Source organism: Haliotis rufescens, unplaced genomic scaffold (genome assembly GCF_023055435.1).
Source record: "Haliotis rufescens isolate VD_foot unplaced genomic scaffold, xgHalRufe1.0.p SCAF_1, whole genome shotgun sequence".
Lineage (NCBI taxonomy): Eukaryota > Metazoa > Mollusca > Gastropoda > Lepetellida > Haliotidae > Haliotis > Haliotis rufescens.
Window position 1 is genome coordinate 805,284 of NW_025963779.1, and position 26,581 is coordinate 831,864.

Consider the following 26,581-nt stretch of genomic DNA (forward strand, 5'->3'; position numbering starts at 1 on the left):
ATTCATCATGCACACAATATCTAGCATTGACTTCTTCCAGTAGAGGAGCGTCTGTCTGAAGCGGGCGCTCGTGGTCTCTACCTTTAGTGGAAGACGTCTGTCTGAAGCGGGCGCTCGTGGTCTCTTCCTTTAGTGGAAGACGTATGTCTGTAGAGGGCGCTAGTAGCCTCTTCTTTAGTGGTAAGTTGAGCCTCTGCCTGTAGAGGGCGCTGGCGTTCTTTTCCTTTAGTGGTAAGTTGAGCGTCTGCCTGTAGAGGGCGCTAGAAGCCTCTTCCTTTAGTGGAAGATGTCTGTCTGTAGAGGGCGCTAGTGGCCTCTTCCTTTAGTGAAAGACGTCTGTCTGTAGAGGGCGCTAGTAGCCTCTTCCTTTAGTGGTAAGTTGAGCGTCTGCCTTGAGAGGGCCCTAACGGTCTCTATGTTTAGTGGAAGACGTCTGTCTGTAGAGGGCGCTAATGGTCTCTTCCTTTAGTGGAAGACGTCTGTCTGTAGAGGGCGCTAGTGGCCTCTTCCTTTAGTGGAAGACGTCTGTCTGTAGAGGGCGCTAGTGGCCTCTTCCTTTAGTGGAAGACGTCTGTCTGTAGAGGGCGCTAGTGCTAATTATTCCTTCACTCTGCTGGGGAAAAACGATTATTCATCTGTTATTCTTTGAATGGTTCAGACTGTGGTTTGTCCTACCAAATAGCCAGGTACGTACGTTGGTCCGTCAATAAATTTGAAGTATACGAAGCTCTGATTATGTTTTTTTCTTGGTTTATCAGCACCATCACGGGATTGTGTGTTTAACCCAAGTGGTAAACGTCTGACACCAGCATCACTTCGGGTTTGCCTCTCACATTAAAAGCCACTCACTCACTCACCTTACATATACATCAAAGATACAATTTATTTTATATAGAGGTATAATGAACAAAATATCACCTGATATCAATATATGAACACACAATTGTAAATGTGTTACCTGAAAAAATACTTTACTGTTGCAGTATATATAATTAGGGTTAACAATCGGGGACTGCTTCTAAACTCCGGAACTGATTTGGAACGTTAATCTCCTCACAGGGTTTCGGAGCTTGACAGCAAGAGCTTTGTTTGCACAGACAACAGAAGACTTTCCTCACCACTGTCTTACACTCCAGACGGAACCCGTCGTTACAGAAACTGTAAATGATAGGATTTGCTGCACTGTTGATGAAAAAGGACCGCAGGAAAAGTTTGTAAGCGATCAAAGCAGAGTGATTACAATGAAGGCCGTCCTCAAAGCCAGGGTATATACTTTTAATTATCTGCAATGCGAAGAATGGAATAAAACTTATAATGAAAACCACTGTGACACAGAACAACATTATTGTTGTTTTGATGGTTTGGTTCTGGTTTAAGTTCTGTCTCCTTCGTTGCTCTGTACTCAAGATACTGGCATCCCTATCAGCACTAAGCTGCATCACTTCCGTCGTATTTCCCACCATGCAGTTCAACTTCCGTATTGAGTCTGCAAGTGATGCTGATGAGTTTTTAGTTATGGCTGACCGTGACATCTTTTTCCTCCGTGACTTCTGTCTCCACACGCGTACCACAATGAGTACATACAGGACCACCAGGGCGGCCATGGTAGCCAGACACATCACAGTCAGTATGACGATGTACACCTGTGGGTACCATTTATCAACAACACTGTCATCAAAGGAACAATCGTATGTGTCAATCCCACTCATCTGTTCTGTACGACGCCCGTACAGCAGTGTCGCCGGCCATGACAGCAGCAGGGACCCGACCACCGCGAACACAATCCACAGACGAGTCTCCTTCAAACTCATCTGTCTCTCGAACGGCCGACATATTTTCCTGTACCGATCAATTGCAATGGCGAGTAAGGCGCCTGCTGACGCTGTAGTGTTGAAGGTAATTGTGAATCTCATTATCCTACACACATGCGGTGAGTTGAAGTGATAATCAAATCTCAAGTCCACCATTTCAGCTGGGATGGCAATCAAACAGTTCACCAAATCAAAGATGGCTAAACTGAGGATAAAGTATTTCGACGTACTTGCAGTGAATTTGGAATAGTACACAGCACACACGAGCAGGTTGCCGCAGAAGCCGATGAGAAGCAGCCCTCCTATAAACAAGATGGCGGGCAGCTTGTTGAGGGCCTCGCTGTTCTCCAGCAGCATGAGGCGAGCCTTCAGTTCCGGCTCCGTGTGGTTTAGGCCGTCCGAGAACAACACGTGATTGCATGACGTCATGGCGGAGGTAGCTGAAAAAAAAAGAAATACAGTTTTGGTATAATGAGGTCTTTTTTATTTCTGTCCATTGCTGTCACTGAAAATGACACCTCTAGTTATCATACACTAACGAAAGGGTTGTTGTGGAATATGAAACAAGAAATGATGTAAAGTATATGCAACAAACGTTATATTTGCGATAACACTTTCCCAGTAAAGTACATATTCTAGTACTTTTTTCCCAAACAGGATTCGAATGCTCACTCTCTAAAGACACAAAGTCTATGTAGTCGATACCAAGTTATCCTATTTGTTGTAGATTGATGTAACTTTCACGAACATGACTGTCGCCATTCTATACGCAGAATGGCTGTGCCACACGCGGTGGTATTTTAGAAGATGGTAGTGACTTGTGGATTTAAACGTCTGTTTCATTATTCTTTCAATGCGCCACAACTGTGCTGATGCTCGTGCCTTTGTCGCGTGATCCACAAGTTGAGTAGTACATTCCTGTTCAGCTGAGACATTCACAGGGACTAACAAACAGAAGAAGCCTGGGAACGACGCCTGTAATAACACGAGGCACAGTTGAAATCCACAACTCAAACTGTCTTCATGAGCAGAATGACTGCTACACACAGGATGACAGGGGCACAAACATGATGACAGGGGCACACACAGGGTGACAAGGGCACACACAGGATGACAGGGGCACACACGGGATGACATGGGCACACACAGGATGACAGGGGCAACAACAGGATGACAGGATCACACACAGGATGACAGGGGCAACAACATGATGACATGGGCAAACAGGATGACAGGGGCAACAACATGATGACAGGGGCAACAACATGATGACATGGGCAAACAGGATGACAGGGGCAACAACAGGATGACATGGGCAACAACAGGATGACAGGGGCAAACAGGATGACAGGGGCAAACAGGATGACAGGGGCAACAACATGATGACAGGGGCAACAACATGATGACATGGGCAAACAGGATGACAGGGGCAACAACAGGATGACATGGGCAACAACAGGATGACAGGGGCAACAACATGATGACATGGGCAAACAGGATGACAGGGGCAACAACATGATGACAGGGGCAACAACATGATGACATGGGCAAACAGGATGACAGGGGCAACAACAGGATGACAGGGGCAACAACATGATGACATGGGCAAACAGGATGACAGGGGCACACACAGGATGACATGGGCAACAACAGGATGACAGGGGCAACAACATGATGACATGGGCAAACAGGATGACAGGGGCACACACAGAATGACAGGGGCAACAACAGGATGACAGGGGCAACAACATGATGACATGGGCAAACAGGATGACATGGGCACACACAGGATGACAGGGGCACACACAGGATGACATGGGCAACAACAAGATGACAGGGGCACACACAGGATAACAGGGGCAACAACATGATGACATGGGCAAACAGGATGACAGGGGCAACAACAGGATGACAGGGGCAACAACAGGATGACAGGGGCAACAACATGATGACATGGGCAAACAGGATGACAGGGGCAACAACATGATGACATGGGCAACAACAGGATGACAGGGGAAACAACATGACATGGGCAAACAGGATGACAGGCGCAACAACATGATGACAGGGGCAACAACATGATGACATGGGCAAACAGGATGACAGGGGCAACAACAGGATGACAGGGGCAACAACATGATGACAGGGGCAACAACAGGATGACATGGGCAAACAGGATGACAGGGGCAACAACAGGATGACAGGGGCAAACAGGATGACAGGGGCAACAACAGGATGACAGGGGCAACAACATGAAGACAGGGGCAACAACATGATGACAGGGGCAACAACATGATGACAGGGGCAACAACATGATGACATGGGCAAACAGGATGACAGGGGCAACAACATGATGACAGGGGCAACAACAGGATGACATGGGCAAACAGGATGACAGGGGCAACAACAGGATGACAGGGGCAACAACATGATGACATGGGCAACAACAGGATGACATGGGCAAACAGGATGACAGGGGCAACAACATGATGACATGGGCAAACAGGATGACAGGGGCAACAACAGGATGACAGGGGCAACAACATGATGACAGGGGCAACAACAGGATGACATGGGCAAACAGGATGACAGGGGCAACAACAGGATGACAGGGGCAACAACATGATGACATGGGCAAACAGGATGACAGGGGCACACACAGGATGACATGGGCAACAACAGGATGACAGGGGCAACAACATGATGACATGGGCAAACAGGATGACAGGGGCACACACAGGATGACATGGGCAACAACAGGATGACAGGGGCAACAACATGATGACATGGGCAAACAGGATGACAGGGGCACACACAGAATGACAGGGGCAACAACAGGATGACAGGGGCAACAACATGATGACATGGGCAAACAGGATGACAGGGGCACACACAGGATGACAGGGGCACACACAGGATGACAGGGGCACACACAGGATGACATGGGCAACAACAGGATGACAGGGGCAACAACAGGATGACAGGGGCACACACAGGATGACATGGGCACACACAGAATGACAGGGGCACACACATGATGACAGGGGCAACAACAGGATGACAGGGGCACACACAGGGTGATAGGGGCACACACAGGGTGACAGGGGCAACAACAGGATGACAGGGGCACACACAGGATGACATGGGCACACACAGAATGACAGGGGCACACACAGGATGACATGGGCAACAACAGGATGACAGGGGCAACAACATGATGACATGGGCAAACAGGATGACAGGGGCACACACAGGATGATAGGGGCACACACAGGATGACATGGGCAACAACAGGATGACAGGGGCAACAACAGGATGACATGGGCACACACAGGATGACATGGGCACACACAGGATGACATGGGCACACACAGAATGAAAGGGGCACACAGGATGACAGGGGCAACAACAGGATGACAGGGGCACACACAGAATCACAGGGGCACACAGGACGAGAGGGGCACACAGGATGACAGGGACAACAACAGGATGACAGGGACAACAACAGGATGACAGGGGCACACACAGGGTGATAGGGGCAACAACAGGATGACAAGCGCACACACAGGGTGATATGGGCAACAACAGGATGACAGGGGCAACAACAGGATGACAGGGGCACACACAGAATCACAGGGGCACACAGGATGACAGGGGCAACAACAGGATGTCAGGGGCACACACAGGGTGATAGGGGCACACACAGGGTGACAGAGGCAACAACAGGATGACAGGGGCACACACAGGATGACAGGGGCACACACAGGGTGATAGGGGCACACACAGGATGACAGGGGCAACAGCATGATGACAGGGGCAAACAGGATGACAGGGGCACACACAGAATGACAGGGGCACACAGGATGACAGGGGCACACACAGGATGACAGGGGCACACACAGGGTGACAGGGGCACACAGGATGACAGGGACAACAAAAGGATGACAGGGGCACACACAGGGTGACAGGGGCACGCAGAGGATGACAGGGGCAACAACAGGATGACAGAGGCACACACAGAATGACAGGGGCACACAGGATGATAGGGGCACACACAGGATGACAGGGGCACACACAGGGTGACAGGGGCACACAGGATGACAGGGGCACACAGGATGACAGGGGCACACAGGATGACAGGGGCACACAGGATGACAGGGGCACACAGGATGACAGGGGCACACAGGATGACAGGGGCGCACAGGATGACAGGGGCGCACAGGATGACAGGGGCGCACAGGATGACAGGGGCACACAGGATGACAGGGGCACACAGGATGACAGGGGCACACAGGATGACAGGGGCGCACAGGATGACAGGGGCACACAGGATGACAGGGGCGCACAGGATGACAGGGGCGCACAGGATGACAGGGGCACACAGGATGACAGGGGCACACAGGATGACAGGGACAACAAACGATGACAGGGGCACACAGGATGACAGGGGCACACAGGATGACAGGGACAACAAACGATGACAGGGGCACACACAGGATGACAGGGGCACACAGGATGACAGGGACAACAAAAGGATGACAGGGGCACACAAAGGGAGACAGAGGCACACATGATGACAGGGGCACACACAGGATGACAGGGGCACACACAGGGTGACAGGGGCACACAGGGTGACAGGAGCACACACATGATGACATTGGCACACAGGATAGGTGTAGTGACCGGCCCATTGTTAAGTTTGTTAGACAGAGACTCCCAGGTGTAGTAACCGGCCCAGTGTTAAATGTGTTAGACAGAGGCTCCCAGGTGTAGTAACCGGCCCATTGTTAAGTGTGTTAGACAGAGACTCCCAGGTGTAGTAACCGGCCCATTGTTAAGTGTGTTAGACAGAGGCTCCCAGGTGAAGTGACCGGCCCATTGTTAAGTGTGTTAGACAGAGACTCCCAGGTGTAGTAACCGGCCCAGTGTTAAGTGTGTTAGACAGAGACTCCTAGGTGTAGTGACCGGCTCATTGTTAAATGTGTTAGGCAGAGACTCCCAGGTGAAGTAACCGGCCCATTGTTAAGTGTGTTAGACAGAGACTCCCAGGTGTAGTAACCGGCCCATTGTTAAGTGTGTTAGACAGAGACTCCCAGGTGTAGTAACCGGCCCATTGTTAAGTGTGTTAGACAGAGGCTCCCAGGTGAAGTGACCGGCCCATTGTTAAGTGTGTTAGACAGAGACTCCCAGGTGTAGTAACCGGCCCATTGTTAAGTGTGTTAGACAGAGACTCCTAGGTGTAGTGACCGGCTCATTGTTAAATGTGTTAGACAGAGACTCCCAGGTGAAGTAACCGGCCCATTGTTAAGTGTGTTAGACAGAGGCTCCTAGGTGTAGTAACCGGCCCATTGTTAAGTGTGTTAGACAGAGACTCCCAGGTGTAGTAACCGGTCCATTGTTAAGTGTGTTAGACAGAGACTCCTAGGTGTAGTGACCGGCTCATTGTTAAATGTGTTAGACAGAGACTCCCAGGTGTAGTAACCGGCCCAGTGTTAAGTGTGTTAGACAGAGACTCCCAGGTGTAGTAACCGGCCCATTGTTAAGTGTGTTAGACAGAGACTCCCAGGTGTAGTAACCGGCCCAGTGTTAAGTGTGTTAGACAGAGACTCCTAGGTGTAGTGACCGACCCATTGGTAAGTGGGTTGGACAGAGACTCCCAGGTGTAGTAACCGGCCCATTGTTAAGTGTGTTAGACAGAGACTCCCAGGTGTAGTAACCGGCCCAGTGTTAAGTGTGTTAGACAGAGACTCCTAGGTGTAGTGACCGACCCATTGTTAAGTGTGTTAGACAGAGACTCCCAGGTGTAGTAACCGGCCCAGTGTTAAATGTGTTAGACAGTGACTCCTAGGTGTAGTGACCGACCCATTGTTAAGTGTGTTAGACAGAGACTCCCAGGTGTAGTAACCGGCCCAGTGTTAAATGTGTTAGACAGAGACTCCCAGGTGTAGCGACCGGCCCGTTGTTAAATGTGTTAGACAGAGACTCCCAGGTGTAGTAACCGGTCCATTGTTAAGTGTGTTGGACAGAGACTCCCAGGTGTAGTGACCGGCCCGTTGTTAAATGTGTTAGACAGAGACTCCCAGGTGTAGTAACCGGTCCATTGTTAAGTGTGTTGGACAGAGACTCCCCGGTGGAGTGACCGTCCGCTTGTAAAGTGTGTTGGACAGAGACTCCCAGGTGTAGTGACCGGCCCATTGTTAAGTGTGTTAGACAGAGACTCCCCGGTGGAGTGACCGGCCCATTGTTAAGTGTGTTGGACAGAGACTCCCAGGTGTAGTAACCGGCCCATTGTTAAGTGGGTTTGACACGCCGGGACAGCCTGATTATCTTAGCCAGTGAAGTAGGGCACGTCAACACATGACACAGAGTTGGAAACAAGATCGGTGTCTTCATCTATTAAGCCAAAATACAGAGTTTGGGAGAACGTGTTTGATCAAGCAGATAATTTATGGTTTGTGTTGACTTGACCCACATATACACATTTAGACCTACATATACCCGTTTAGACCCACATATACCCATCAAAACCCACATACACCCAATTAGACCCACATATACCCATTTAGACCTACATATAGCCGTTTAGACCCACATATACACATTTAGACCTACATATACCCATTTAGACCCACATATACCCATTAAAACCCACATACACCCAATTAGACCCACATATACCCATTTACACCTACATATAGCCGTTTAGACCCACATATACACATTTAGACCTACATATACACATTTAGACCTACATATACACATTAAGACCTACATATAGCCGTTTAGACCCACATATACCCATCAAAACCCACATACACCCAATTAGACCCACATATACCCATTTACACCTACATATAGCCGTTTAGACCCACATATACACATTTAGACCTACATATACCCATTTAGACCCACATATACCCATTAAAACCCACATACACCCAATTAGACCCACATATACCCATTTAGACCAATGTGTACCCATTTAGACCCGCATATACCCCTTTAGATCCACACATACACATTTAGACCCATTTAGACCCACATATACCCATTTAGACCTACATATACCCATTTAGACCCACATATACCCATTTAAACTCTCATATACCCATTTAGACCCACATATACCCATTTAGACCCACATATACAAGTGGACTCTTCTGTGAAGTTCTGACACTGGACTGGTCAAGCGCTGTGTAAGCTCGTCAGTGGAGCGGGCGTGTGCCTGTCATCTCACATTACTTCAAGATCAGCTTTCATGTGAAGATCACTTTTCACCCTGGTGTTGTTGGTTGTTGTTGGTTTCGCACTAAATTCTCCAAAGTACAGATTTCTGGGTTAACACATTGTTTCAATTTCAATTTGGGAATCGACACTTACCAGTATTAACGGGGAAAGGAGGCACACCGCGGATACCCATCTCGTCATGACGATATATGATTGAGATTGAAAAATGGAAACATTAAATTTGAAAGCTGTCAAGATATGGTATTGAAGGCACGCGTCCCGCCATGCATTTAACGAAGCTATTGCATGCCGTGGTTAATTTAATACACAGCATGTTCATTTAGCGAAGCTATTGCATGCCGTGGTTAATTTAATACACAGCATGTTCATTTAGCGAAGCTATTGCATGCCTTGATTAACTTAATACACAGCATGTTCATTTAGCGAAGCTATTGCATGCCTTGATTAACTTAATACACAGCATGTTCATTTAGCGAAGCTATTGCATGCCTTGATTAACTTAATACACAGCATGTTCATTTAGCGAAGCTATTGCATGCCTTGATTAACTTAATACACAGCATGTTCATTTAGCGAAGCTATTGCATGCCTTGATTAACTTAATACACAGCATGTTCATTTAGCGAAGCTATTGCATGCCTTGATTAACTTAATACACAGCATGTTCATTTAGCGAAGCTATTGCATGCCTTGATTAACTTAATACACAGCATGTTCATTTAGCGAAGCTATTGCATGCCTTGATTAACTTAATACGCAGCATGTTCATTTCGATAATGGTGCACAAAGTGAGAAGGGTCTAGGCTGACACGATCTAACCCCCGTGAAGATAATGAAACTGAAAGAAATTATCTCACTTCATACCTGTGCAATTGACCATGTGAAGGTGAGCTAACTATGAACTGAAATTCGTTATTGAACGCATTTATATTTGAGTCAAGGTGAAATGTCACGTTAGCCCAACCTAGAGATAAGGCTGTCGTCACCTGTCACAACATCAAGCGCCAGGACCTACCGAGCTGCTGCACGGGAACAGCAATTACAGCAACTACAGCAACCACAGCAACCACAGCAACACCAGCAACCACAGCAACACCAGCATGCCCGGCGCTTCAACGTTTCTACCCCTTCTGCTGCTAAGTGGAGTGTGTTCCGTCGTTTCCCAGGGTGAGTTGACGAGAGGGGCTGTCTGTATATCGTGCCAGGAGCGTTGAAGAGAGGGGCTGTCTGTACACCGTGCCAGGAGCGTTGTAGAGAGGGGCTGTCTGTGCACCTTCCCAGGAGCGTTGTAGAGAGGGGCTGTCTGAACATCGTGCCGTAGCGGTGTAGAGAGGGGCTGTCTGAACACCGTGCCAGGAGCGTTGTAGAGAGGGGCTGTCTGTACATCGTGTCAGGAGCGTTGTAGAGAGGAGCTGTCTGTACATCGTGCCAGGAGCGTTGTAGAGAGGGGCTGTCTGTACACCGTCCCAGGAGCGTTGTAGAGAGGGGCTGTCTGTACATCGTGCCGTAGCGGTGTAGAGAGGGGCTGTCTGTACACCGTCCCAGGAGCGTTGTAGAGAGGGGCTGTCTGTACATCGTGCCGTAGCGTTGTAGAGAGGGGCTGTCTGTACATCGTGTCTGTGTTAGACAGAGACTCCCAGGTGTAGTAACCGGCCCAGTGTTAAATGTGTTAGACAGAGACTCCTAGGTGTAGTGACCGACCCATTGTTAAGTGTGTTAGACAGAGACTCCCAGGTGTAGTAACCGGCCCAGTGTTAAATGTGTTAGACAGAGACTCCCAGGTGTAGCGACCGGCCCATTGTTAAATGTGTTAGACAGAGACTCCCAGGTGTAGCGACCGGCCCGTTGTTAAATGTGTTAGACAGAGACTCCCAGGTGTAGTAACCGGTCCATTGTTAAGTGTGTTGGACAGAGACTCCCAGGTGTAGCGACCGGCCCATTGTTAAATGTGTTAGACAGAGACTCCCAGGTGTAGGGACCGGCCCATTGTTAAATGTGTTAGACAGAGACTCCTAGGTGTAGTGACCGGCCCATTGTTAAAATGTGTTAGACAGAGACTCCAAGGTGTAGTAACCGGTCCATTGTTAAGTGGGTTAGACAGAGACTCCCAGGTGTAGCGACCGGCCCAGTGTTAAATGTGTTAGACAGAGACTCCAAGGTGTAGTGACCGGCCCGTTGTTAAGTGTGTTAGACAGAGACTCCAAGGTGTAGTGACCGGCCCGTTGTTAAGTGTGTTAGACAGAGACTCCCCGGTGGAGTGACCGTCCCATTGTTAAATGTGTTAGACAGAGACTCCCAGGTGGAGTGACCGGCCCATTGTTAAGTGTGTTAGACAGAGACTCCCCGGTGGAGTGACCGCAGCGTCGTCAGTGTTGTGACACGTTCAGCACCGTCGTCAGTGTTGTGACACGTTCAGCACCGTCGTCAGTGTTGTGACAAGTTCAACACTACGTCAGGAACCGCTTCGGCCGCATCACGTCAAAATCGGTGTAGGTCATGTGATTATTATGCATGCGTTTTCTATGGGGTATTTTTATGATCACGTGTTCGTATGTGTGTTGGGCTCTATCGGCTTCACTCACAATTAAGTATTGGGTGAGTGGGGTTTAAACAATAATTCAGTCGCGGCGTGTCGGCTTGGTGTGACAGTGGTAATGGCAGTTCTATACCTGGTGTTTAACATAACTATCTTCCTCATCCTCACTGTCATCCACAAGGTGATCCTTCACATTTCATGCTGCAGATGCCGGGACGAGAACGGACAATGTCTTCCTCGTGGCCTTTTTCCCTGAATCTGTGGAAAATCCCATCTATGGATTGAAAAACCACCTATTCCTAGCGTCACGCGACCCGGGGTCCTGCGCAATCAGCTACGACGATGGGAGGAGAAAGACGTCTACAGTACAACTCCCTGGGAATGATGTCGTTCCATTTGACGTATCGGGAATGACAGGGGTGCCACACGGAGCCGCTGTCATCAACAAAGGTATCCTCGTCAACTGCACGACGCCTATATCAGCCTACGCGTACACCTACGGCCACAGTTACGGGTCCTGCGATGCCTACACGAGTCTTCCCATCACGTCAGAGTTCACAGACTACATTGTTCCTTCGGTCAGGAATAACGCTGTTCTGGGGATTGTTGCCTTACAAGACGAAACGCGTGTCACTGTAGCCCTAAACAGCACCTGCAACTACAGCCTGAACGGCACAACGTTCACATCGGGGGACACGATATCAACAGACCTCGAGTCGCTGGACGTTCTGTCTCTGTCAGAAGCTGGCTTGGACGGGGACAACTCCCGCACGTGCGACCTAGGTGGAACCCGGGTCACAAGCTCTGCCCCTATAGCCCTGTACTCAGGGGCCACAATGTTGAAACTCCTCTATGACGGCGGCCATGCTATGGCTCAAGTGCCCCCCACCAAGTTGTGGAGTCAACACTTCGTCGTTCCCAGTCTCAAGGGCAAGGCCGTGGGGCACGAGCTCCGTGTGACGGCCGACTCTGATGGAACTAGGGTCATGTTTACTGTCCCCGGACAAGCGAGGCAGTCCAGCGTGGACTTAGACGCTGGAGAATATGTGGACATGAAATTTGGCAAAGACGACAACGTCATCATCAACAGCAGCAACCCAATCCAAGTGATGCAGTTCATGGAGCACTACTTTAAATCCTTTGAGATGGCGATCCCTGGAACTGATGCCTTCAAGAACAACTTCATCGCTACGACAGTCGACAGGAATGGCGCCAACTACAACAGCTTTGTGAACGTGGTTACTCGACAAGTGTGTAAGAACGACATCGTCGTGGAGGGAAGTAAGCCTTACACTGTCAGCTGGACAGACCTGGGTACCTCGGGTTTCACGGTGGGGTCGGTGTCCGTTTCCCCGGGGACGATCCTCGCCCGCAGCAGGGGAGACAACTGCTCCTTCTCATTGCACGTGTACGGGTACGGAACTCCCTTCGGGGAGTCGTACGGGTACAACGCCGGGTACATCTGGGATACGCCTATCCACCCGACCACCACTGGTGAGACTATTAACACTTAATATTTGCAACAAGATTGTTGATATGTTGGTCCCTGGATAAGGGTTATAGTGAGTGATAAGGGTTATATTGAGTTTTACGCCTCTTTTAGCAGCATTTCGACAATATCACGGCGGTGTAAGGGTAAGATCTGCAATATATATATATATATTCTCACATATCTGATCCCAGCCACAGAGACCACAACCGCCTTTATTACACCGCAGCCAATGGCATCCACACTATCTACTCCGATCCCTACACCACCAACTCCTTCAACAACGACAGCAACTACAACTGTGACAGCACTGAAAACATCACCAACAAACAGTTTAAGTGCTGGTGGTAAGATCACAATGTATTGATCGAGTGTTGCCCCGCATCTCCCCATATGAAAGCTGTTGTAAATTTAACAATGTCAAATATATTTGTAACAATTCCCCTTCTTAATACTTAAGGCGTTCCCCCATATCCCCTTTAAGAATACGTGACGTTCTCCCACGCTCCCCATCTGAATACGTTAATATAACCTGTCCAGACAAGAGATTAACCATTTAATAAGCAAATAGGTACAAACACGGAGCCATAAACTGATACGAGTTTTAGCCTGTAGTGAAGCCTGATGGTGTTATCAATATTTTTGGTTGCATTTTGGAAGCCCCGAGTAAAAACGCAACATAAAAAACGAATCGCCAAAACGCACCATTTCAATGAATATGTGGGTTTCATGCACCCATTTCTCGCGAAATCGAACAGCACGTCGTCCTGTTCTCCAACCACGGCATCGACAAGCACGACTTCAGTGTCAGTGGGCACAGGGTCATCGCAATTGGCGTCATCGTGAGTGGAGGCGTGTCATCTTCTCTGATGAAAGTCGCTTTCGTGTCTCCCATGCAGACGGAAGAGTCAGAATTTGGCGGCGTCGAAGTGATCGTTTCGCTGACAGATACGTTGTGAAAAGGGATCCATGGGGTGGACCTAGCGTCATGACATAGGCAGGGATTGGACTTAATGCGAGACTTGGACCCATGTGCTTTCTGAATGTTGGTCAAGATCGAGGACACGGCGTCACTGGTCAGCGGTATACCGACCAAGTGATCGGACCCCACGTTGTTTCATTTTGTGCACAACATCAACAACACATTTTCCAGCAGGACAACCCTCGTCCCCATGTTGCCAGAGCTACCATGGCCTTTCTGCAACAACACAACATCCGTGTTCTACCGTGGCCAGCCCCCAGCCCTGATCTGTGCCCCAGCAAACACTTGTGGGATGAGGTTCAAAGGCGTCTGCACAATGTGCGCCCAGTCCCTACAACTGCCGATGAACTACGCACAGCTGCTCTGGATGTGTGCAGGAGGATCCCCAGGGCCTTCACAAATCGTCTGATCCACTCAATGTACAGGAGATGTGTGGCAGTGATCAATGGTTATGCTGGTCACACCAGGTATTGACTGACATTTTGGGTATTGACCCGAAACTGTGTAAGCCCTTAACATTTGAAGAAAAAAATAATTATGTCATCTGTTTTTTGATCCATTAAACTGTCTTCAGTCAAATTCTTGTCAATCTTGCCCTATTAGTATTTTCTGTCTTTACTGTTGAAAATAAATAACATGTATACTGCATAGTCGACTTGCGTTTCTTTTGCGTGTGAGTATATATTCCGTTGGCGTAGAGCACAAACTAGCAGTGAAAGTTTTATGAATGCTCTCCTGTAAATCAGTGCTAATGCCAGGCGTCCACACAAAGAGTAAACATGCTCCGCCCTACCGGTGGCACCGCCATTCACACAATTTGCATTGAAAAGTAAGTATTTATAATTATCTCCAATGTCCTTCCTGAATACTTTAGACGTCCTCCATATCCCCCTGAATACTTAAGACGTTCTCCAATATCCCCTTCTGAATACTTAAGACGTTCTCCAATATCCCCTTCTGAATACTTAAGACGTTCTCCAATATCCCCTTCTCAATACTTAACACGTTCTCCAATATCCCCCTCTGATTACACAAGACGTTCTCCAATATCCCCTTCTGAATACTTAAGACGTTCTCCAATATCCCCTTCTAAATACTTAAGGCGTTCTCCAATATCCCCTTCTAAATACTTAAGGCGTTCTCCAATATCAACTTCTGAATACTAAAGACGTTCTCCAATATCCCCTTCTAAATACTTAACACGTTCTTCAATATCCCCCACTGAATACTTAAGGCGTTCTACAATATCCCCTTCTAAATACTTAACACGTTCTCGAATATCCCCCACTGAATACTTAACGCGTTCTCCAACATGACCAACTGAATACTTAAGGAATTCTCACATATCTGATCCCAGCCACAGAGACCACAACCGCCTTAATAACACCGCAGCCAATGGCATCCACACTATCTACTCCGATCCCTACACCACCAACTCCTTCAACAACGACGGCAACTACAACTGTGACGGCATTGAAAACATCACCAACAAACAGTTTAAGTGCTGGTGGTAAGATCACAATGTATTGATCGAGTGTTGCCCCGCATCACCAACTGAACGCTGTTATAAATGCAACTATCACAAAAACAATTGTTCGTGACAATTTCCCCTCTCAATATTTAACACGTTCTCAAACATCGCCCATCAGAATACATAAAGCGTTCGCCCATAACCCTCTCTGAAGGCGTTCTAACATGTCTCCTCTAAATACCCCAAACCTTCCCCCGTGTCTCCCTCAGTGAGTGAGTGAGTATGGCTTTTCGCCGCTTTTAGCAATATTCCAGCAATATCACGGCGGGGGACACCAGAAATGGGCTTCACACATTGTACCCACGTCGGGAATCGAATCCGGGTCCTCGGCGTGAAGAGCGAACGCTTTGACCACAAGACTACCCGACCGCCCTGTCTCCGTCCGAATACCTAAGGCGTTCTCCCATATGACCAACTGAATAACTAAGACGTTCCCACAAATCTGACCCCGCATCCCCAACTGAAAGCTGTTACAATTTGGCTGTGTATGCTTTACTTTAATATGAACATCGGTAAACAGTTCCACATCTGTGGCGTGGGAAGGTTGTCAATCATCTGCAATATTGATGTGTACATAACATCCGGTTGCCTTGTAGAGCTCCTGAATCAAGCCGTGACCTTCACCTGTAGACCGGGCGGCTGGATGATTGACGTTGACCTGGACAAGATGAAGGCTCTGGTGCCCGACATCGACCCGAACATGGTCTTCATGTCCAATAACATGTGCCGCGGAGACTACAACTCTGAACACTCCCTACTCACATTCAATTACACCTACAAGGACTGCAACACGGACGTGAAGGTAGGCGGGGATATCAGTCTTGACTGCAACACGGACGTGAAGGTAGGCGGGGATATCAGTCTTGACTGCAACACGGACGTGAAGGTAGGCGGGGATATCAGGCTTGACTGCAACATGGACGTGAAGGAAGACGGGGATATCAGGCTTGACTGCAAAATAGACGTGAAGGTAGGTAGGGATATCAGGCTTGACTGCAACACGGACGTGAAGGTAGACGGGGATATCAGGCTTGACTGCAAAACGGACGTGAAGGTAGGCGGGGATATCAGGCTTGACTGCAACAGGGACGTGAAGGTAGGCGGACATATCAGGCTGGACTGCAACACGGATGTGAAGGTAGGTGGGGATATCAGGCTTGACTGCAACACGGGTGTGAAGGTAGGCGGGGATATCAGGCTTGACTGCAACACGGGTGTGAAGGTAGGCGGGGATATCAGGCTTGACTGCAACACGGGTGTGAAGGTAAGCGGGGATATCAGTCTTGACTGCAACACGGACGTGATGGTAGGCGGAGATATCAGGCTTGACTGCAACACGGGTGTGAAGGTAGGCGGGGATATCAGGCTTGACTGCAACACGGACGTGAAGATTGGAGGGACCGTCAGGCTTGACTGCAACTCGGACGTGAAGATTGGAGGGACCGCCAAGATTGACTGCATCACGTCTGAAAAGGGAGGTGTCACGGGTGGGCCAGGTGTCACGGGTGGGCCAGGTGTCACGGGTGGGCCAGGTGTCACGGGTGGGCCAGTTCTCGTGGGTTCAACCAAAGTAGTTCATGTCTAAGACCTGGGTTTCTTCTGTATTTCTGAGGACTGCACCATGTAGTTACATCCCCGTCGGGGTCGCTCATACCTCATCCTTGCATCAGTCTTACAGAACGTGTTGAACAAGCTGTGCTATACAATATGTTCTACACTTGCAGCGAATGGAACAGAAGACCTTTCTACGATGCGAAAATATATAATACTGTAAACTTGGTTTCAGGAAACGGCGAACAAAATCATCTACAAAAACTTCCTTTTTTATCCGGAAATGACGTCAAACAGTAACGTGATCGAAAGCATCATTTGGCAGTACGACTTGGAGTGTAACATGAAAAGGGATGAGGTAGACAATCTCGAATACAATCCACACGTTGCCATCAACATCCACGCCCATGGAAACAATGACGTGCACGGCCACGAAGCCAAAATGGCATTTTACAACGACAGTAACTTTCAATATGAGATCAAAGGGAAGCCACTCAGCACGAAACTTGGGGCCGAGATATTTGTGAAAGTTACCTCCCCTGCTCATGAAGCGAATGTCATGGTCGTGAAAGACTGCTACGCTATAGCAGCTGATAACAGCACTGTTAAATATCCTCTCATTGAGGACAGGTATGTACCGTGTATATATGTATCGTGAATGTACCGTGTATGTACTGTGTATGTACTGTGTATGTACCGTGTATGTTGCCACGTATGTACTAGGTATAAACCATGTATGTACCGTGTGTGTATGTATCGCGTATATACCGTGTATGTACCGTGTATGTACCGTGCATTACCGTGTGTGTACCGTGTATGTACCGTGTATGTTCCGTGTATGTTCCATGTATGTACCGTGCATTACCGTGTGTGTACCGTGTATGTACCGTGTATGTTCCATGTATGTTCAATGTATGTACCGTGTATGTACCGTGTATGTACCGTGTATGTTCAATCTATGTACCGTTAAAGTTCCATGTATGTATCATGTATGTATTATGGATGTACCGTCCACGTATCATGCATGTACCGTACATGTATCATGTATGTACCATGTATGTTCCATCTATGTACCGTGTATGTTCCATGTATGTATCATGTATGTATTATGCATGTACCGTGCACGTATCATGCATGTACCGTGCATGTATCATGTATGTACCATGTATGGATCGTGTATGTACCGTGTATGTACCGTGTATGTTCCATGTATGTACCATGTATGCATCATGCGTGTACCGTGTATGTTACATGTAGTGCCATGTATGTGCCATGTATGTACCATGTATGTGCCATGTATGTTCCATGTATGTACCATGTATGTTCCATGTATGTTCCATGTAAATCACTGTCTAGCAAGATGACTATAAGGAGCTTCTAGACTATATGAATACAACATTTGTAGATGTGTATTCATTTGAATTTGCAACAAATATATTCTTTCAGATTCTGAAATATAATAACCTGAGTGAGTAAGTGAGTTGGGTCTAACGCCTCTTTTAACAGTAATACAGTTATATCGCGGCGTGTCAGCCTAATGTGGGAGGAAATCACGAAGTGATGCAGGTGTCAGACGTTTACCACTTCGGGTAAGGTGCTGGTGCAAACCTAGAAACATAATCGGGGCGAACCGGGATTCGATCATAAGTTTCTGGCGTGCCCAAGGGACGCAACACTGCACAGCGAAATGCGGCGCCTTAGACGACTGGGCCACCCTTGCGCCCTACAATAATCTGACAGGTAAAAGGCGATTGCGACTGTTCCTCATGTTGTTAACGGCCTAATGGCCGCTGTTACGTGTTTCAGGTGTGTCAAGGACCCACACGCCGCCATATTGGACTCCACCAGACACGAGTTCCGCTTTTCCTTCAAGACAGTCGAGTTTCTTGGCGACAACGCGGACGTGGACGTCTCGTGTGATGTGCACTTCTGCTCCGATGGTGACAACTCCATCGACTGCCAGCAAAAGTGTCACTAACCAGACATTCTAAACAACCTCATTCGTCTGTACTGCCACTACAGATGTACGTCCGACATATTACCCATTTTGTTATTTTTGTTTGGACAGCTGACATCTAGGTTGTCATGATACAGCTACTTTAGTGCAGGACATTTGAGATACTGCGTCAGATTTGTAAGATTTATTCAAACCTGAGTCCACCCTACTGTTGTCATTCATCATTGATCCAGCTCACATGGGGGATCCCCCAGATGGGGTCAACATTCGGGGTCATGTTGACCGTAAGTCAGTGAAGCTGACCTCTGATCCCCCAGTTTGGGTCAACATCCGGGGTCATGTTGACCGTGAGTCAGTGAAGCTGACCTCTGATGCCCCAGTTGGGGTCAACATCCGGGGAAATGTTGACCGTGAGTCAGTGAAGCTGACCTCTGATCCCCGAATTTGGGTCAACATCCGGGGTAATGTTGACCGTGAGTCAGTGAAGCTGACCTCTGATCCCCAAATTTGGGTCAACATCCGGGGTAATGTTGACCGTGAGTCGGTGAAGCTGACCTCTGATCCCCGAATTTGGGTCATCATCCGGGGTAATGTTGACCGTGAGTCAGTGAAGCTGACCTCTGATCCCCGAGTTTGGGTCTACATCCGGGGTAATGTTGACCGTGAGTCAGTGAAGCTGACCTCTGATCCCCAAATTTGGGTCAACATCCGGGGTAATGTTGACCGTGAGTCAGTGAAGCTGACCTCTGATCCCCAAATTTGGGTCAACATCCGGAGTAATGTTGACCGTGAGTCAGTGAAGCTGACCTCTGATCCCCGAGTTTGGGTCAACATCCAGGGTAATATTGACCGTGAGTCAGTGAAGCTGACCTCGGTGCTGAACCACGTCGCCGGGGACTACGTCGTGTTATGTGTCGATTCCAAATTGAAACAATATGTTAATCCAGAAATATGTACGTAAAAGAACTAAGTGTGAAATGAACAAACAACAAACAAATGGTATACAATTAACAATTTTATTACAAAAATTCACTAGGTTTGCAAATCAACACAATTTACTGCACAGCAATTAAAATGGCAGCACACAATAGAGTGGTAGTACAATATTCAATGACAATACGTAATAAGATGTCAGCGGTCAGCAAAAAGCGGTGAAACTTACATGTACACATGCACAAAAGTTAAGCGCCACCATATTCATAGTCTCTTGACTTCACGTGTGGGAATCAGAAATACGAAATATGATGATGTATGACTAAATTAGGCTTCCATAGTTTCATGAACCAAAATTTGTCCAGATACCACAAGGAAAGCGTGCTCTACGTGTTGCTGCAGTTCCCCTACCCTATAAATAGTGAAATTCAAGTTTCGTGGTTTCGTGGTTGCATTTTGCTCCTGTGTGAGATTCCCCTTCCAATAGAGGTTGAAAATCAGCCATGGTGAGGAGAAAGTTAACGAACGCTGAAAGATGGCAAGTGATAGGCATGAAAAATGCTGGCATGTCATGCAGGGCCATTGCAAGACAAATGGGTCGTCATCACAGTGTTATCACTCGATTGATAGTCAAACATGGTCAAACCAATTATGTCAATGTCAGGCATAGGTCTGGTAGGCCAAGAAAGACCTCTAACAGAGGATAGACGTCTTTTCAGGATAGTCAGACGAAATCCATTTGCCACTTCAACAGATTTAAGAATGCAGTGGATTACCCATCAGAGACTCTCGACGTTGACCGTAAGGCGTCGCCTCAGAGTGGCTGTTAACGCCAGAAGACCAGTAAAACGTCCTCAACTGACTGAGAGGCACATGAGGAATCGTCTGATATGGTTTCGTGCCCGTAGTCGATGGAACTTGGCCAACTGGAGAAGGATCCATTGGTCTGACGAGTGTCGAATGCTGCTACGAACTTTTGATGGTCGAATACGTGTTTGGAGGCAACGTAACACTCGTTTTGCACCAAGGAACATCCAGAAGACCTTAGCATGTGGCGGGGGTCTGTCATGATATGGGGTTGTGTTTCCTTCGGCTGCAAACTTCCGCTGGTGACAATTCGAGGAAACCTGAATGGCCAACAATACCAAGATGCCGTACTTCGTCCAGTGGTAGTCACTCATTTTGACAACCATCCTCTTCAGACAAGACCTGTTTACATGGACGACAATGCCACACAGATCTCGGGCAGTTTTGGCTTATTTGCGTCAAGAAGCTATTGCCACTCTTCCTTGGCCGGCCTGTAGTCCGGATCTTAATCCGATTGAGCATCTCTGGGACATTCTTGGCCGGAAAATCAGACATCGCGATCCCCCAGTTCAAAATCTCGCTGGACTTGAAGCCGCACTTCATGAAGAATGGATCCGTTTGCCTCAGAGAAGCATTCAACGACTTGTAATAAGTATGAGGCGTAGGGTTGAAGCTGTGGTCAATGTCCGTGGATCATACACACGTTACTGACGTTTCTGTCTTGCAATATACTCTGCACTCCCTAGAGTGTCTATGTGACACCTGATATGGTCTGCTGATATCATGACGGTTTTTCAATGTTTTCTAATCCGTCAATTTCTGGTCTTCGGTAAAATTCCTTTCTGCTCATATTCTTTTGGAACACAACTTGCTTTGGGACAACTTTTGCATCACATGAGGTTTACATTTACGGGCTTATAACAATCGTACATCTCGTTATAATAGTCATCATTAAGTGCCAAAAGTAACAGCTCACAAATATGGTGGGTTGCGCTTAACTTTTGTGCTTGTGTATATATTCACCCAGCGGCGGCAGCGGTCGGGCTTCCGAGATGGACTAGGCAGGGAACCAGAGATGATAAGCGATCTTCACATGAAAGTTGGTCTTGACGTGATGAGATGCGTGAGAGATGCGTAAACACGCTCTTGTATATACACTATATATACAGCCTAAATAACTAATTTTTACACAGTGTCCTCACCAATCTAGCGACACTGGAACATTCCACGTTTCTATAACATACTATCACCGTCCGTGGAATACCGGACCGGAAGTTTACACAAAACACAAGCATCTAAAAATAGTAACTTCCAGCTTACAGTGCTACATTCCTGACGACTTACCACTGTCAAACACAATGCAATGAGTGTCTACCGAATCTCAACAGAAACAATGTAGCACCGTTAAAAACACTATCATGTAACAATGTGCAGGTTTAACCCTGGATAACCCTGTCCACATGGGCATGTTCTATCTGAGATACGTGCACAAGGACATGCATGGTGTGGTGTGGTGTGACATGGTCTGGTGTGACATGGTCTGGTGTGACATGGTCTGGTGCATGTTTAACACATTTGCATCAGATTGGCTCCCAAACTGAGTATATGTTGTTGAGGGCGGGAGAAGAGGGGAGTTTGTTCAAAGCGACAAGTGTCGATGGGGGACGAGTCTTTAGTCCTCGTACTTACTGTCTTAAAACAGCGTCAACAAAACGGAATTATATCTTGTTGTGTGTGTAGCCAACGGTTTTAAGAATCTGAGTAAACTGATTTTATTTCCTTGTGACTTGTAAATATTTCTATGTCACGACTACATTATATAATGGATGTATTTGTAAATCTTGTTTCAGTAAACTTTGTCCCTTAATCCTTAGTCTCTTCACGGGTGAATAATACTAGTAGATACACACGCTTCACTGCCCCAAACACACCAGCAGATACATGCGTACATCTCGCTGTATGTTGGAGAAAGACATCAGACATCTTACTGCCTCCACTGATCACCGCCTCCACTGATCACCGCCTCTTGGTGAAAGTTACCATGGCGTTATATCTACGTTTAATGTGTTTACTTTACGCTAGCTGAAGTCGGAAAACATCAAACATCAAACAACACCAAGATCCCATCATCAATATACTCATATCATATTCTTCTCCAGAGCGGTCATACCAATGCTGGTCGATTACAGGTATATTACGCATTAAATACGCATATTCATTAAGGTAATGCAAGAATGCATTTCATTCCCTATCGAAGCCATCCTTCATCCTATTTCGTCAGGGTTGCTGATATTAGTCACTGATACAAATTAATAGATATAATAACAATATTTTAACAAGCCTACAAAAAACCTGCATCGTGTACATGGTTGACATACTGATGAACTTCGAACTTTGAACTCTGAAAGCTTTAAATAGACTGCGGCTGAACAGCCAGTAAATAGGAGCGGCCCAGCAGGTGCGCGGTTCTCGGGGTGGCGAGTGCCTTCATTATCTGAGTGACGGATACCTGGCGCGGCCCGTAGAGGACATTAAAGGCAGGAATCAGTCAGTCGATGTGATCTCTGACTAGGTCCCCCTAAAACGTTGTATGTGTAGTAAAGATGTGATCAATAGCAAGGTACCCCAGAAACGCTCTGTGTGTGTGTATTAAAGATGTGATCCACGACAAGGTCCCCCTCAAACGCTGTTTGTATCAAAGATGTGATCAATAACAAGGTCCCCCTCAAACGCTGTGTTTGTATTAAAGATGTGATCAATAACAAGGTCCCCCTCAAACGCTGTGTTTGTAGTAAAGATGTAATCCATGACAAGGTCCCCCTCAAACGCTGTGTTTGTATTAAAGATGTGATCAATAACAAGGTCCCCCTCAAACGCTGTGTTTGTATTAAAGATGTGATCAATAACAAGGTCCCCCTCAAACGCTGTGTGTGTAGTAAAGATGTAATCCATGACAAGGTCCCCCTGATACGCTGTGTGTGTACTAAAGATGTAATCCATGACAAGGTCCCCCTGATACGCTGTGTGTGTACTAAAGATGTAATCCATGACAAGGTCCCCCTGATACGCTGTGTGTGTACTAAAGATGTAATCCATGACAAGGTCCCCTCAAACACTGTGTGTGTACTAAAGATGTAATCCATGACAAGGTCCCCTCAAACACTGTGTGTGTACTAAAGATGTAGTCATTGACAAGGTCCCCCTCAAACGCTGTGTGTGTACTAAAGATGTAATCCATAGCAAGGTCCCCCTCAAACGCTGTATGTGTAGTAAAGATGTAATCCATGACAAGGTCCCCCTCAAACGCTGTATGTGTACTAAAGATGTAATCCATGACAAGGTCCCCTCAAACACTGTGTGTGTACTAAAGATGTAGTCATTGACAAGGTCCCCCTCAAACGCTGTGTGTGTACTAAAGATGTAATCCATAGCAAGGTCCCCCTCAAACGCTGTATGTGTAGTAAAGATGTAATCCATGACAAGGTCCCCCTCAAACGCTGTATGTGTACTAAAGATGTAATCCATGACAAGGTCCCCTCAAACACTGTGTGTGTACTAAAGATGTAATCCATGACAAGGTCCCCTCAAACACTGTGTGTGTACTAAAGATGTAATCCATAGCAAGGTCCCCCTCAAACGCTGTATGTGTACTAAAGATGTAATCCATGACAAGGTCCCCTCAAACACTGTGTGTGTACTAAAGATGTAATCCATGACAAGGTCCCCTCAAACACTGTGTGTGTACTAAAGATGTAATCCATAGCAAGGTCCCCCTCAAACACTGTGTGTGTACTAAAGATGTAATCCATAGCAAGGTCCCCCTCAAACACTGTGTGTGTACTAAAGATGTAGTCAATGACAAGGTCCCCTCAAACGCTGTGTGTGTACTAAAGATGTAATCAATGACATGGTCCCCCTCAAACACTGTGTGTGTACTAAAGATGTAGTCAATGACAAGGTCCCCCTCAAACGCTGTGTGTGTAGTAAAGATGTAGTCAATGACAAGGTCCCCCTCAAACGCTGTATGTGTACTAAAGATGTAATCCATGACAAGGTCCCCTCAAACACTGTGTGTGTACTAAAGATGTAATCCATGACAAGGTCCCCTCAAACACTGTGTGTGTACTAAAGATGTAATCCATAGCAAGGTCCCCCTCAAACGCTGTATGTGTAGTAAAGATGTAATCCATGACAAGGTCCCCTCAAACGCTGTGTGTGTACTAAAGATGTAATCAATGACATGGTCCCCCTCAAACACTGTGTGTGTACTAAAGATGTAATCCATGACAAGGTCCCCTCAAACGCTGTGTGTGTACTAAAGATGTAATCCATGACAAGGTCCCCACCCTCAAACACTGTGTGTGTACTAAAGATGTAGTCAATGACAAGGTCCCCCTCAAACGCTGTGTGTGTAGTAAAGATGTAGTCAATGACAAGGTCCCCCTCAAACGCTGTATGTGTACTAAAGATGTAATCCATGACAAGGTCCCCTCAAACACTGTGTGTGTACTAAAGATGTAATCCATGACAAGGTCCCCTCAAACACTGTGTGTGTACTAAAGATGTAATCCATAGCAAGGTCCCCCTCAAACGCTGTATGTGTAGTAAAGATGTAATCCATGACAAGGTCCCCTCAAACACTGTGTGTGTACTAAAGATGTAATCCATGACAAGGTCCCCCTCAAACGCTGTGTGTGTAGTAAAGATGTAGTCAATGACAAGGTCCCCCTCAAACGCTGTATGTGTAGTAAAGATGTAATCCATGACAAGGTCCCCTCAAACACTGTGTGTGTACTAAAGATGTAATCCATGACAAGGTCCCCCTCAAACGCTGTGTGTGTAGTAAAGATGTAGTCAATGACAAGGTCCCCCTCAAACGCTGTGTGTGTACTAAAGATGTAATCAATGACATGGTCCCCTCAAACGCTGTGTGTGTACTAAAGATGTAATCAATGACATGGTCCCCCTCAAACACTGTGTGTGTACTAAAGATGTAGTCAATGACAAGGTCCCCTCAAACACTGTGTGTGTACTAAAGATGTAATCCATGACATGGTCCCCTCAAACGCTGTGTGTGTACTAAAGATGTAATCCATGACATGGTCCCCTCAAACACTGTGTGTGTACTAAAGATGTAATCCATGACAAGGTCCCCTCAAACGCTCTGTGTGTACTAAAGATGTAATCTATGACAAGGTCCCCTCAAACGCTGTGTGTGTACTAAAGATGTAATCCATGACATGGTCCCCTCAAACGCTGTGTGTGTACTAAAGATGTAGTCAATGACAAGGTCCCCCTCAAACGCTGTGTGTGTAGTAAAGATGTAGTCAATGACAAGGTCCCCCTCAAACGCTGTGTGTGTACTAAAGATGTAGTCAATGACAAGGTCCCCCTCAAACGCTGTGTGTGTAGTAAAGATGTAATCCATGACAAGGTCCCCTCAAACACTGTGTGTGTACTAAAGATGTAATCCATGACATGGTCCCCTCAAACGCTGTGTGTGTACTAAAGATGTAGTCAATGACAAGGTCCCCCTCAAACGCTGTGTGTGTAGTAAAGATGTAGTCAATGACAAGGTCCCCCTCAAACGCTGTGTGTGTACTAAAGATGTAGTCAATGACAAGGTCCCCCTCAAACGCTGTGTGTGTAGTAAAGATGTAGTCAATGACAAGGTCCCCCTCAAACGCTGTGTGTGTACTAAAGATGTAATCCATGACAAGGTCCCCTCAAACACTG

General features: G+C 47.2%; 2 protein-coding genes across 3 annotated transcripts in view; one reads left to right on the plus strand and one right to left on the minus strand.

Moving 5' to 3' along the window:
- Positions 1-865: 865 nt before the first annotated feature.
- Positions 866-26,581, minus strand: part of LOC124124175 (orexin receptor type 2-like) — a 48,266-nt gene continuing 22,550 nt past the window's right edge. The window contains exon 2 of the mRNA XM_046487268.2: positions 866-2,251. Coding sequence (XP_046343224.1) covers positions 999-2,240 — 1,242 coding nt within the window. The 5' untranslated portion in view covers positions 2,241-2,251 and the 3' untranslated portion in view covers positions 866-998. The remainder of the gene's footprint in view (positions 2,252-26,581) is intronic.
- LOC124124174 lies at positions 9,945-19,184 on the plus strand. Of its 2 annotated transcripts, XM_046487266.2 has the most exons (7): positions 10,008-10,226; positions 11,803-13,089; positions 13,279-13,431; positions 15,424-15,576; positions 16,194-16,399; positions 17,384-17,778; positions 18,955-19,184. In XM_046487266.2, the coding sequence occupies exons 1-7, from the start codon at positions 10,160-10,162 to the stop codon at positions 19,124-19,126; spliced, it is 2,433 nt and encodes an 810-aa protein (XP_046343222.1). In that variant the 5' UTR covers positions 10,008-10,159; the 3' UTR covers positions 19,127-19,184. The 2 variants fall into 2 exon arrangements, with proteins under 2 accessions (XP_046343223.1, XP_046343222.1); XM_046487267.2 differs by lacking the exon at positions 15,424-15,576 and having other exon boundaries at positions 9,945-10,226.